This window comes from Pelobates fuscus, chromosome 1, assembly GCF_036172605.1.
Source record: "Pelobates fuscus isolate aPelFus1 chromosome 1, aPelFus1.pri, whole genome shotgun sequence".
In the NCBI taxonomy this organism is placed as follows: Eukaryota; Metazoa; Chordata; class Amphibia; order Anura; family Pelobatidae; genus Pelobates; species Pelobates fuscus.
This window is the reverse complement of record NC_086317.1, coordinates 469,295,792-469,308,701: the sequence shown is the minus strand read 5'-3', so window position 1 is coordinate 469,308,701 and position 12,910 is coordinate 469,295,792. Positions and strand designations below refer to the sequence as shown.

General features: G+C 40.4%; 2 protein-coding genes across 10 annotated transcripts in view; both read left to right on the top strand.

The window, feature by feature from the left end:
• CREBZF (CREB/ATF bZIP transcription factor) overlaps positions 1 to 12,910 on the top strand; it is a 217,798-nt gene that overhangs the window by 128,149 nt on the left and 76,739 nt on the right. The window lies entirely within an intron of this gene.
• The window catches only part of SYTL2 (synaptotagmin like 2), an 84,140-nt gene that overhangs the window by 27,339 nt on the left and 43,891 nt on the right, over positions 1 to 12,910 (top strand). For 8 of the 9 annotated variants that reach the window (XM_063431408.1, XM_063431382.1, XM_063431399.1 and 5 more), the window contains exon 2: positions 6,839 to 7,212. In XM_063431408.1, the coding sequence (XP_063287478.1) occupies positions 7,112 to 7,212 (101 nt within the window). In that variant the 5' untranslated portion in view covers positions 6,839 to 7,111. Of the gene's footprint in view, positions 1 to 3,762; positions 3,814 to 6,838; positions 7,213 to 12,910 lie in introns of those variants that run through there. The other variant, XM_063431391.1, reaches the window with a different exon arrangement.

Here is a 12,910-nt window from a genome sequence, read left to right as displayed (position 1 = left end):
TTTATGAAGGAGGTTACTTTTTTCTGGCTACTGCAGAATATACTGGTCCATTTAAAGGACTCTCTATACTTCCATTAGGTTTCACAGCAAGAAAACTTTGTTGTGTCATTCGTATTTTATTTTTTAAACCCATTTTTAATGTCAAATTGGTGGTATTCCTCAGTGTGTGTGTTAAACTGGCTTGTTTTATACAACTTCCCTTTTTTCTTTAATAAACATTCTAATCTGGGTTGATCCTAGGGTCACAGATGCTTGTGTGCAAACATTTTTGTTGATGTTGTTAGTGCTTCTCCCCATTGCAATCGTCAAGGAATGCCTGTTTCTATGGCAACAGCTCCATCTCTCAATTTGAGGCTGTAGTGGGTGGGGGGGGCTAGGAGCTGTGGTACTTGGGTATAAAGGCGATAGGAGGGAGAGTTACAGGCTAAAGTGGGGTTAGATGATGTAGGAGCAGCAGTGGGGTGGTTAGGGGGTGTAGTGTGGAGGATAGAGGCTGTAGTGTTGGGTGAGCTGGTCTAGAGAGTTAGATCAGTGGCTTTAATTAAATGGGAACAAAACAAAATGCAACCCCTCTTTGGCCAGGAATTGGGAACTACTGATCCCTGGTGACCACCAGATGGGAGATGCAGCTTGTCAGAGCACTCTCTGTAACCAGAGCTTGCCTGGCAGAGGGCTCAGCCCAGCCTCCACAAGGGAACATTTTAGACCTTGGGCACTTAAGGGGCCCACTCAAGTCTCTAGCCCGGGTCAGGCCCTTCTGCCTCAGCTCCCTGGCACCAGGATCGACCCTGATTCAAAGCACCATAACCTGTACAGTACATTGTACTGCTCATTCTGAAAGTCTACAGATGTCTTTAAAAACTGGCTTTGTCCCAGCACGAACAGTCTACACTCTCATCAGCCCTACTGAGACTAGGTAAACTACACTTGCTAAGTATAAAGTGCAATTTCTTGATGGCAAATATATGCCGAGAGCGCTGAGCTTGCATACCATCTGTGCTGAGCTGTAGTGGTTATGGTGTTTGACGCACTTTTAAAATCTGCTGAAATGGTGCAGTCCTGAAAACCATGCATGCTCTGTTATACTTTGTTATATTTACCTTGTATAGTCTGCCTAAAGATGTCTAAATGAGCAAAGTTGCAACTTTTTACAAAGCACAGATAATGCCAAATAGCGACTATAGGAAAAATGAAATGCCAAAAAAGCTGAATTAGTGCAATTATTTTTATATATATCTTGCATCAAAATTCATGAACATGAATTGGGCCACTTTTCTGTTTGGGCACATTGCCTCTGGTACTGGTTTCTGGCATAAAATATTCTATATTGTAAGTGCAAATTCTGAGCTTTACTTGCTAAATTGTAAAATGTCCTAAACTGAAAACCAAAATGGCTGGAGAAAAAAAAAAAATCTGCTATTCACAGACACTGTGTTATTAGCCTAAATTGAGCATTTCAGCTTTCAAATGATTGCAGTTTATTTAGAGAATCTAGTCTACATTGCAGGCTCTGAACTAATCATTTACATATATAATGGACATAGTGCATAAAACCGCATTGACTGTTCCAGAAATAGAAACTGCTTCCCATTTAAAAAAATGTCTTCAGCAAGCAGGAACCCCCGTCCTAATCCAAACTGATTTATTGAGTGAAATACGTTTAACTCCTGCTTCATCAGATCCTGCCAGCTCAGGGTCGTGCTGGCAAAAAATGGGGACATTTTCTGCACACAGCAATTCTTGCCAGTAAAGGCCAAATTGCTGCTTTTTAAGATTGCATCAGAGCAAAACACCATCTTTTAAATTTTTTTTTCACCATTTTTTAAAAGCGGATTTAAAATAAAATGGCCACAACAACCTTGTGTGGGCAGCTCACTTTTTGTTTTCTACTAACTAAATTGCAATTGTGTGTCAGGAACTATTAACTCCAGAATATTCGTTAAAGGAAAAATAGCCTGTTTTATTTTTATTTTATTTTTGAGCTTTTAAGACCGTAGGAAACACTGTATTGATTAGGATAATTGAACATGGGAATCTCCAACTCTTTGCCTCTCCCCGATGATTCTGGGAACAAATAGAACTCCCATGACTCTGTGGGCAATTTTTTAATTCCAAGAATTCTGGGCCTTCTACATCTGGGTGACCAGTGTGGAATATTTTGTAATCCCTGTTCTAGGTAGACAAGGTGTCCACATGGGAATGGACTTTAGAGAGCTCTACAAATTTCCCATAAAATTGTGTAGGATTGACCCAAAAAAGTGTTAATTTTAATCAGTATGTAAACTCTTACTTTTATATATCCCTGATGATTTTTATTTACTCCCCGTGATGCACTTGTGGGTAATTTCAGGTTTTGAATTCCAGCCACTTCTGATACTGCAGATCTTTTGGGTTCTCCAAACTCTGGTCCTTCAGATGATGTTGAACTACAACTCCCATGATTCTCTGGCTATCAATTTCATTCAAAGAATCATGGGCGCTGTAGTTCAGTAAAATCTGGAAGGATAGAGTTTGGAGAACCCCGCTATAGAATGTTGCAACAGATCAGGCAATCATCCAGCTCTTGTAGAAATAAAATCCAGCAGGAAGGTTAGCAAAGCTTCATTGTAGTTGTAGTCCTTTCTAGCTAAAGAGGAGTTTAATCTTTTGGCAACCATGCTCTTTGGTCAAGGAGCAGACGTTTCTGAATGTTCGTTTGACCACATACTTTCTGTAGGACAGCCCTGTTTCTTTATCAACCAGATTAAACGAGGCAGGGCGTATAGTGACATAAGAATGTGGTTGTGGAAGAAAGAACCTGCCTGGGCAGTCAAGGTAAGGGGTGGGGGGGAGGAGGAGGCTGGTGTCATATCTTATACACGTTATGTATCTGAGATCTGTTCGATGGGTGAAATAACTGTAATAGAACTGGATATGTAAACTCCAAATGGATCCTCTATCTAGATTCTTCAACTGGACTTGATCCAAAATCTGTGAATTGCTTGTCACCAGCCTAACTATTGCTCGATCTTTTTAAGACCGACAATACTTTTTCATTAGGAAAGTAACAGTTGTTTGTTGTAGTAAGTGGTTATATCAGGATATTTAGAAGTGAAACATTTAAGATTTACGATGAGTAGAATGCTCTAACAAAGTATCATTTCTAAATCTGAAACCTAGTGCATGCGTGCTGGCATGGATGTAGTAAAAATTTCAATGAAGTGGAGATAAAATGACATGGGGTGTTATCGATAAAACCAGATAATTCTATGTATTTGTTAACAGATGAGTGGTCGTGTTAACTCTGGTGTCCCATTTGTTGGGAGAAGCCTGTTGAAACTCAATTTGTGTACATGTGCAGCCAGAACATGGCATGGCACATTGTATAGATCAAATTGTTTAATTATTACAGGACAGCAAATCAGGAAACTGACTGAGAAGCTGTACAATATGTGTGGAATGCAGGGGGTCACATTCAGCCTCTGACACTAGCCACAGGCTAACATCTGCTTTAGCAAATGAGAATTTGAACCATTTAACACTGGTAAAAGAATTGCTTTTTATGCCCGAGAGGCACTTTTGCCTCAATTTTACTAGTAATGTGTTTCTGGGAGAATGAATAAGTTGTGACTAACAGAACTCGTCACTGCGTGAACCAGCATATTTAACATTTCTCGAGCCTGCTCTGTAGCATTAACTACTTTACAGATTGAAATGAATGTTGCTAAACCAGAAACTGGTTGGGTCAGTCTCGGCGTTTAACTAAAGACTTAATTTCCCAGATCTCTCACTGCTAGCTGAACATCAGACATGGACACCAGCCTTCGGTGCTCTGTAAGTCACTTTCTCTTACCCTTTCCCGGGTTTTTGCATTAATGCCTTTTAATATTTTGTAGTCGTGTCAGAATACTTCATTTCCTGTCTGCTCTATAATCACATTCTCTGGGAATCTCTGTTAATAAAGTCTTACGTACAGTTCTCTCTGTACCATGGATCTGCAATGGTTAATTAAAATTCACTTAATGACCGTGCAGATGAAGCATTATGGGAAATATGTTTCACAAAATTGTGGGGTGTTGAGGTTGGTAATCACTCTCTCCAGGAAGGACATGAAGATTAGTGAAAGGGAAGTATATCTTGTTGCCCTGCCTAACTTTGAGAACATATTTTGCTTAGTGCTATTTCACAGTCCTATGTCTGTTCGGTGTAAGGCTGTGGCTCATGGTGTTTTCAGTCCTACATGTCCCATCTTCTTAAATCCAACATGTGGGATGAATGTCTCTTACAGAGTAGGATGAACACTTTTTTTACACATTATGGAGCAAGCGGTTTTCCTCTTGATCACGGTCCCTTGTCTGTTACCTGGGGGAATAGTGACCAAGAGGAAAGCCACTTATTCTATAACGTGTTCATCCTAGCCTGTAAAGTACATTCATCCCACATGTCGGATCCTCCGATAATCCATACAAAGCCAATACAACAGAGTGTGGAAAGTGATTTTCGATACGTTTAGTGTCTTGCCTAGTTGACCACATGGATGGAGTAGACTTCCTGTTCTTCCCAATAGGTCGTTCGGGGGTTTTCCTGCTTTACAAATGCTCTCCTCTATAGAGTCTTCCTTCTGCATTCGTTGTATGAGTGCTCTTTGGTTGTGTAAAATATATTGTTTTAAAGGTTCAGACTGGCTGATTAATCTACATAGTAAGTAGCAGATTAAAAAGACACACAAAATGCTGAGAGCAACCAATATTTTTAAAATGTTGTTAATCCCAGGATGCCGTAGGACAATATATCTAAATTAACACACTGTGTCACTATTGTGTTCAGTGCACATTAATATTTTTTATCTTGGCTATTTTGTTATGAAAAGCTATGATTGGTTACCCAAAACAAAGTGTGTATGTCCTGTAATAATTCATCAGTCTGTCTACACAGCATTGTTTTGACATGCCTTTCACCCTCCATGTTAAACATGTGTAGAGCAGGAGAACCCTCCGTGGGTTGTGTAGAGGGCGAGATAATTTCAGGTTATTGCCAGACAAAACGTGTCTTCTGATTATAGTGGGATCAACTCTCACAGGATCATTACATTTAGGACCAAAATGGCTGAATAGTAAAATTTATTTCACTCAGTATTTTTCCGACTTAGCTGCTGGTTTAACCCCTTAAAGGGGCACTCCAGGCACCCAGACCACTTCTGCCCATTGGAGTGGTCTGGGTGCCAACTCCCACTACTCTTAACCCTGCAAGTGTAATTATTGCAGTTTTTTATAAACTGCAATAATTACCTTGCAGGGTTAACTCAACCTCTAGTGGCATTAGGTCTCCTCGGCCGGTGTGCGGGATCAGTCTCGCCAACCGGCCGACAGAGCCAGTAGGAGGAGCGAGGAGGAGGAGACAGCGACGAGGGACATCGTCTCTGCCTCAGGTAAGTGACTGAAGGGGTTTTCACCCCTTCAGTAACCGTGGATTGGGGGGTGGGAGGAAGAGGGAACCTTCAGTGCCAGGAAAACGGATTGTACCAAACTTCTGGAATAAAAGGGAATCATGACATGTCACACAGATATTCCCTTTTTAGTGAATAATTGGACGGCTGTGGTGTATTGGTGAAAACCTTTCTGGCTGTTTTTTCCATAGAATGTGTCTCTCTGTAGACCTTCGGTCCTTCACTGATGTATCAAGTGTGCTGGAGCAGAGGTAATTGCCTGGCTTGGGTAAAACTAAGTAAAAGATCTTGATATAAAGGCATGTGCGATGGTTTTAGTTTTAATGGTTATTCTCTAAAGTAAGAATAATAAAACAAATTTAAAATTCAAGATAAAAACAGCCGAACTGGCAACATTCTCTAAGTGAGATATACTTACATTTCATCTACTTTGGACTTGAATTTGAAATTCACTTTGAATCCTCACATTGATGAATTACCCTGTGTGTATGATGTGTAAGACGGCTACTGGCTTCATATGTTGTGCTTGGTGTACAATAATCCAAATATTCAGAATACAATCAGATCACTTCCCTTGTGGCATTGTTGCCGGAGTAGATAGTTGGATAAATCTGTTTCATTCTATACATTGCCAGTATTCTATATAGACTGTATCTATCTCTACCAGAATGTGAGCGTTCATTCACGTGATTTGTGGATGTCAGGCCGCCTTTAAAATGACTCTCCAAGACTGGTTACATTATGATCTTTGTATAGGTGCAGACACGGCCCCAGTCTCCAAGCTCTGTCTTAGAATTTCAGCAACTTGTAAAAAAAAAAAAAAAAAAAAAAAAAATAGCTACAGGTGTAAGCTCCTTCCGCCACTGAAATGGTCCACTAGGGGGAGCTATTCTACCCCTTTGCATGGCAAGTAACTATGGTGGCTGTCACAAAAAGTGAGACTGTGCAAAGCATGCAGGCTCATTCATAGTTTTCTATGAAGGCGTCTGTCTTGCCACCAGTCATGCTAAGCAGATAGACCTAATATGTCTTCTCTCAATTTAGGCCAAAGCTTCTTTTATTCTATTTTAATGAAACTGCTGCCGGTACTGAAATTGGTATCTCAAATATCTGCTTAAAAGAATGGAGTGACCTATTGACAAATGTATCTTCTTTTTTTTTTTTTTCCACAACTATCTCCTGGTGCAGTAAATACTGGAACTTTAACCCCTTAAGGACACATGACATGTGTGACATGTCATGATTCCCTTTTATTCCAGAAGTTTGGTCCTTAAAGGGTTCAAGTTAAACTCCTTCTCCCATCCACACCCACATGTTCAACGCATTATATAACACATTTTAACTTGCACAATAATTGTCGTAATTACCATATCACATATTTATATTTGTTTGTTTGTGTTTTTTCCCTATTAGGTGATGTTATTCTACATGACTGCCTCCAGTTAAAAGGATTTGCCCTGTGATAATTGAATGCTGGGCTCAAGAGCATGTGATCAGAAGAAAGTGGGGAACAAAAGCAGCCCCCTTCTTATAAGCCGGACGATGACCAGTGATGCTATGTTCTTGTCTTAAGCCAACGAATTGCACCCGGTGTAAGAGACGCTCTGATAGTGTGCTAGCAGTCTGATAACAGGGACTTGCTCAGACCTCGCTTGCTCTGTGCTTTTATTGATTCAGAAACTCACAATGATTGATCTGAGCTTTTTAACGGAGACGGAGCAGGAGGCCATCCTCCAAGTTCTTCAAAGAGATGCTGATCTCAAGAAGGTGGAAGAAGAGCGTGTTCGGTAAGAGACCTTTCACTTTCTTTCTACCCAAATGCACCAACTGTTTGCTGAATGACTGGAATACAATATCGCTCTATTCTAAAGTTGCTTGGAAATGGAATGTTATGCTGCTTGAAGAAATCTTTTACTAGAGCACAAGTGGGCAAAATGCAGACCCCAGTTCTTTGAGGACTACAACTCTCATAATGCATTTTAGAAGTGGTTCGCCATATTTTGCGGTTTAAACAGTTTCTTTTAAAATCTGAAAATTATAAAATATATAATTATTATTAATAATAATAATAATAATAATATATTTTTTTAAATTTTATTATTTTTATTTTACTGTGTACCAGCCAGTACCTTGACTATATAGCAATTTTAGGTGGTTTCATGAGGCTCTGTGGTTGTAAGCAGTTTAAAGTTATTAAGGGGTTGTGCTTTTTTCTGGTGTGTGTGTGTGTGTGTGTGTGTGTGTGTGTGTGTGTGTGTGTATCTGTCATAAATATGTGTATATAAGACACAAATTCTACATAAAATAGCAATGACATAATTATGTAGATAAACAATGGTTTTTTTTTTCTGTGTGTCTGGGATGTCCGCAGTAGAATTCCAATCCATTTCCCTGCATTGTGCGATGGTGATTTTGAAGGCGCTTAGCGTAGTGTGCCATTAATCATGTATTTGTCTATTATTATAGGATCAGCAGCTCTTATTACTGGCATAATAAACCCTTCAATAAATAATCCTCGTATTATGAGCAATGTCTACATTTAATGCACAATGCTTCAAAAACAGCCCTAACTCTGCATCTTTAATATAGTTATTTATAGACTGTATAGTAATAATATGCTTTTATTAACGTGCATATCAGAATGTCACGTCTTAAAGCTGACATGCTTTCTTTTTATCACAAAAAGTATTTCCTGCAATATCTTGCTGGCACGTCTAAAAAAGGAAAACCTAACACAGGAAGTGAAACAATTTCAGATTCAAGTGCCGTGGGTGCTAAAACTATATTTTCCTGAAATATCTCATTTGCTCCCAGGAGGAGATTAATACAATGTTTTTAAGACTATGCAAACCACCTCAATGAAAGTTGCATTGCATCAATCTATGCAGTCCCTGAACAAAACGACATTATTGCCATGGCAACGCACTCATTTGGTAAACAGTGTTTCAACACAACACAAACAAGTTTCAACTTCCGCTGTTTGCGAATGAATGAGAAGTTGGAAATGAATGAACCAAGAACATTTAAACTAGTTTCTATCAGATTTTGTAATATACAGTGATTTTATTTTTTTCATTTGGGTCGAAGATTTATTGTAGTACATATATCCATTTAGAATGTAATGTTGCCAATTTACTGTACAGTGTTTTAGTTTATGAAGACTTTTTATAATAAACCTCATTAAAAATCTACTAGACACTTAAAGGAACACTATAGGGTCAGGAACACAAACCTGTATTCCTGACCCTGTAGTGTTAAAACCACCCTATGGTGGACTGATTATACTCCCCAAAACAAATGCAATAAGCTATTTTGTTCTAGTGACTATAGTGTCCCTTTAAAAAAAAGGTGGCCCTAGTCTGAACAAGATCTATACTATGTATCTCCTTACATTTTACACCTATTCCCACCTCTCCCACGCACCAGGGGTGCCACGTCTGGATCCAGATATCTAGGGAGCAATCCACCTGAGGGTGCATAGCATGGAGAAATAAGATGACATACCTCCACATCCTTCATCATGCTCTAGCGAATAGTAAGGGAGGCTAGCCGCTGTAGTTTCTAGAAAAACCACAGACACCCTGCTTTGTTTGTGGAGTCTGATAAAATGTTTTACTCCATAACTAGTCACTTCCCACTCCTCCGCTGTGTGCTATCAAATCGGGTGCATAGAAGTAAGAGGGCCCTATGTACAGCACAGGATTAATTAATCTTCTAATTAAATAAATCTGCTTTTTAAAGCATTTAAGGAAAACTAAATTGTCGACTTGGAAAACCAACAACTTACACAGAGGTTTCCAGCAGCCAGTATTGTTCACCTGCAACATTCCCATACACTATAGACGGAACACAAATGGCACTGAATCATAGACTAGCTTTAGAAAAGGAGAATTTAAAATAAAGGATTCCATTAACCTCTAAACTTCACCTGTGTAAAAAGAATCGAACAAAACACAAGCAAGCCCAAAACTATAATTACGAAAGAAGCTGAATTTCAGCCGAGACTACATGTCTGACTTAAAGCAGCACGGTCACCCCGAACGTTCCTTTCTCCTATTGTTTCCTCTTCTCTTCCATTCTCAGAATCTGTTACTCTTTATTGCTTTATTTCTAAACTCTAGTTTTATTTAAAATACAAGATTAAATGGGGACTACTTTGTCCTATGTATTTTTCCTACGCCTGACTATCTCTGACACAAGGAGGTGCTTAAGTCTGCTCCATTTCCTGTCAGAGAAAGTATTGGCACTCCTCCTTGACACAGGAAATGGAGCGGACTAAGGCTCCTCCTTGGGTCATAGCTGGTCAAGCATAGGAAGAATGCACACGTAAAGTAGTCCCTACTTTATCTTCTGTTTTAAGGAAAACTAGTTCAGGAATAAAGAAAAGCGGAACATATTCTGAGAGGAAGATAAGAGGAAACAATAGGAGAAAGGTAAGTTCAGGGTTACCATGCCGCTTTAAACGTCACGCAAAAAGTTATCCATATACAAGTGCAAAAGATAAATGTTTAAATTTTTTTGATGGATTATACACATTAAACTACAAAAACTAGAATTGTCCCTCTGAGTGCTTTGTATCCCGATCATCTCATGTAAATTCGAATTTCTAAAAGTGCCTGTTTCTATTAGAATGCCTACATTTGGCTTATTGTATAAAATGTCAGGTGACTGTGTGAAGGGATTCTATTATAGAATGTTCGATACGGTACAATATATAGAATGTACAAATATCAAACTAGCCCTTAATTTGTAACAGAAATGTGCGCCCTGATTACACCGTTGATAAAATGGGTCTCCTTGTGTGATATAGCTATTATTTAATTGGGAAGTGATGGCTACATCAGAGAGTCGTGTATAAGGCACAAACAATGAAGTCCATTCTACCCTCGCTCAAAGACGCATTCAGTACTTGATTTGCATTCCCTGAGCTCTATCAATTTACCTGTAACTCTGTTAATGCTGTCTCCTAGTGCCCGTCTGTGTCTTGCTGGCGCACATCTTATTTCCTGTTCCGCAGACTTTGCATAACTGTGCAGAATGTCTATTGATCGCCTTAATGCACTTTTTATTTACTATCTGCAATGTCCTTCAATTGAGTACAAAGGGATTTTATTTTAATTTTTTTTTTTTTTTTTTTAAAGCAAAATATTGTCGGTTGTGCTCTTTTATTTTTTTGTGTGTGTTTTGTTTTGTTTCCAATCAATTTATTTTTTTTCATTGTGCAGGTTTGTGCAAATTACATATATATTTATAATTCATATCAAATTATTTAAAACTGCACTTTTTTTAAAGTGGTAAGTAGACAACACTAAAATTGTTCAGAATCACTGCAGATCCGACATAACAAAATGAGCATTGTGCAAGTGTGGTGTTTGACATCCACTGTAGACCATGCATGCCGCTGCCTCCTGTCATGTGATTGGGGAAGCAATGTGTGTCTATTTGAATTTGCTCCTGCACATGTCCCTTCTGGTTGAAGCAGAGCAACTCTTGGGTATTGATTTCTTAAATTTACATATTCCCAGACATCCCAACATGGAAAAATGCATTTCAGGGAGGTGGTTATTTACCATCTACAGCGCCACTCCCTCCCCCCTCCCTTTACCCTCCGCGCATGCGCACACACCTCCCCCCCCCAACCCACACACACACTCTGATACACACATACACACACACACACACACTGGCAGATACACACAATGACACACGTACTTTATATATTTTCACCACCGTCATGTTACATTACCTTTGTGTCCTGGAGCTCTGGCTGAGGCTGATGGGAGTGGGCATGCAGTAGAAGCTCACTCCAGCCTCTCCTCTGCCCCATGCTGCCTCCTCCCTCCAGTCCTCCCGTGCGGCTCTCTGTGAAGCAGTGAGGAAGTGACAGGCTGTCATCACTTCCACTCTGCCGGCTGATTCTGTGGTGCCAGCACTACACCGGATCTGCTTGGTGAGATAGGGGGGCACAAATCATGTAAAATATCCTGGAAAACCAACACACACAACCCGATATACATTGTATGTCCGATTGTGTATGATTTCCGTGATATTATTATACATATTCTGCAGGTGTCAGGGATGCAAAATGAAGGAGTCTCCCGGAACTACCAGGAGACTTGGGATGTCTGTATTCCTGTTTATTCAGGTCCCCAGCCCCACTTAGATCGCTTAGGAAAAATGTTTATTTTTTTATTTATTTTTTTATGCCGCGGTTGGCCCTGCCTCAGTTTTGATTATCTCAGCCAATCCAATGCTTGCCAATAGGAAAGCATTGGGGAGGTTATTGCGCATGCATGGCAAAATGCTGCCCTGATCAGCATCTCTTTATAGAGATACATTTAATCAATGCATTTCTATGGGGAACGTTCAGTACCTCCCTGCAGAGAGTAGGCACGTTGAATATTGGTGCTGCACTCTTATAGGAATCCCCTCTAGTGGCCGTCTGAGTGACTGTCGCTAAAGGTGTTACTAGGCAGCAATGTAAACACATTTCAGGGAATAGGGACTGTAGTGCAACGGTGGGGGATAGGGGCTGTAGTGGGTGCATGGGGTAATAGGGGCTTTCCCACCATTCATTCCTCTGTGGAATTTTGCTGTTGGCCCTGGGCGTAATGGAGGAGGGCTTAGCAGTGATAACAGCAGAATTTAACAGAAGAATGATGGGAGGAGAGAGGGAGCGGGCCAGGCACTGGCAGCCTATGTCACAGAAGGCATAGCTCTGGAGAATCAGAGTGCTGGGGTAACAGAATATGATAGAACACCAGTGATGGAGATATCTGATCTCTCCAATTGCAATGAAAATCTGTTGTGGGTGAGGCACATGGAGGGGGGGGGGAGGCACATGGGGGGGGGGGGGGGGAGGGAGAGGGGGGGGGACAAGGCACAATTTAGAGGGGCAATTCACCCCCCCCCCCTCTGCAGTAACGCCTATGCTTTGTGATTCATGTATAACAAGGGCAACGAGTTCTCTAAATCCTTAGAAAACAGAAACATACATTGCTTTGTCACTCAGGTGAATGGGACTTTAAAGTCTATACTGCTGCTGGCTGAGCGTTATAGGACAGTAGTCTGGAATGCCAACGTTTACCCACCCTGTCCCTGTAGCCATAATCTGGGACAGAACATTATCCCTCCAGCTGTCGTAGAACTGGTTCCCATGATGCTTTGCTAGCCTTCATGGTACATTTTCGGTCACGTTTGCCCGAAGAATCTCCAGCTGTTTCTGAGAGGATCTGTAGATCGGCTGCATCTGTTTTTCAGCCAACATTGCATTGTGAGACAATGTGTGGAATAAACCACTCTGTGCGCCCCATGGAAGGGCTTCGTCGCATTCCATTACTGTAAAAAATCCTTTTTTGAAATGTAAATCTACATAGCTGAAATCTTCCTCCTAAACATTTTGCTATGTATGCAGCAGATTCCCAGCAGCTGACTGCATATTTTATCTCCTCTTGGAATACATGTGCAGCGCAGGCTTTTACTAAC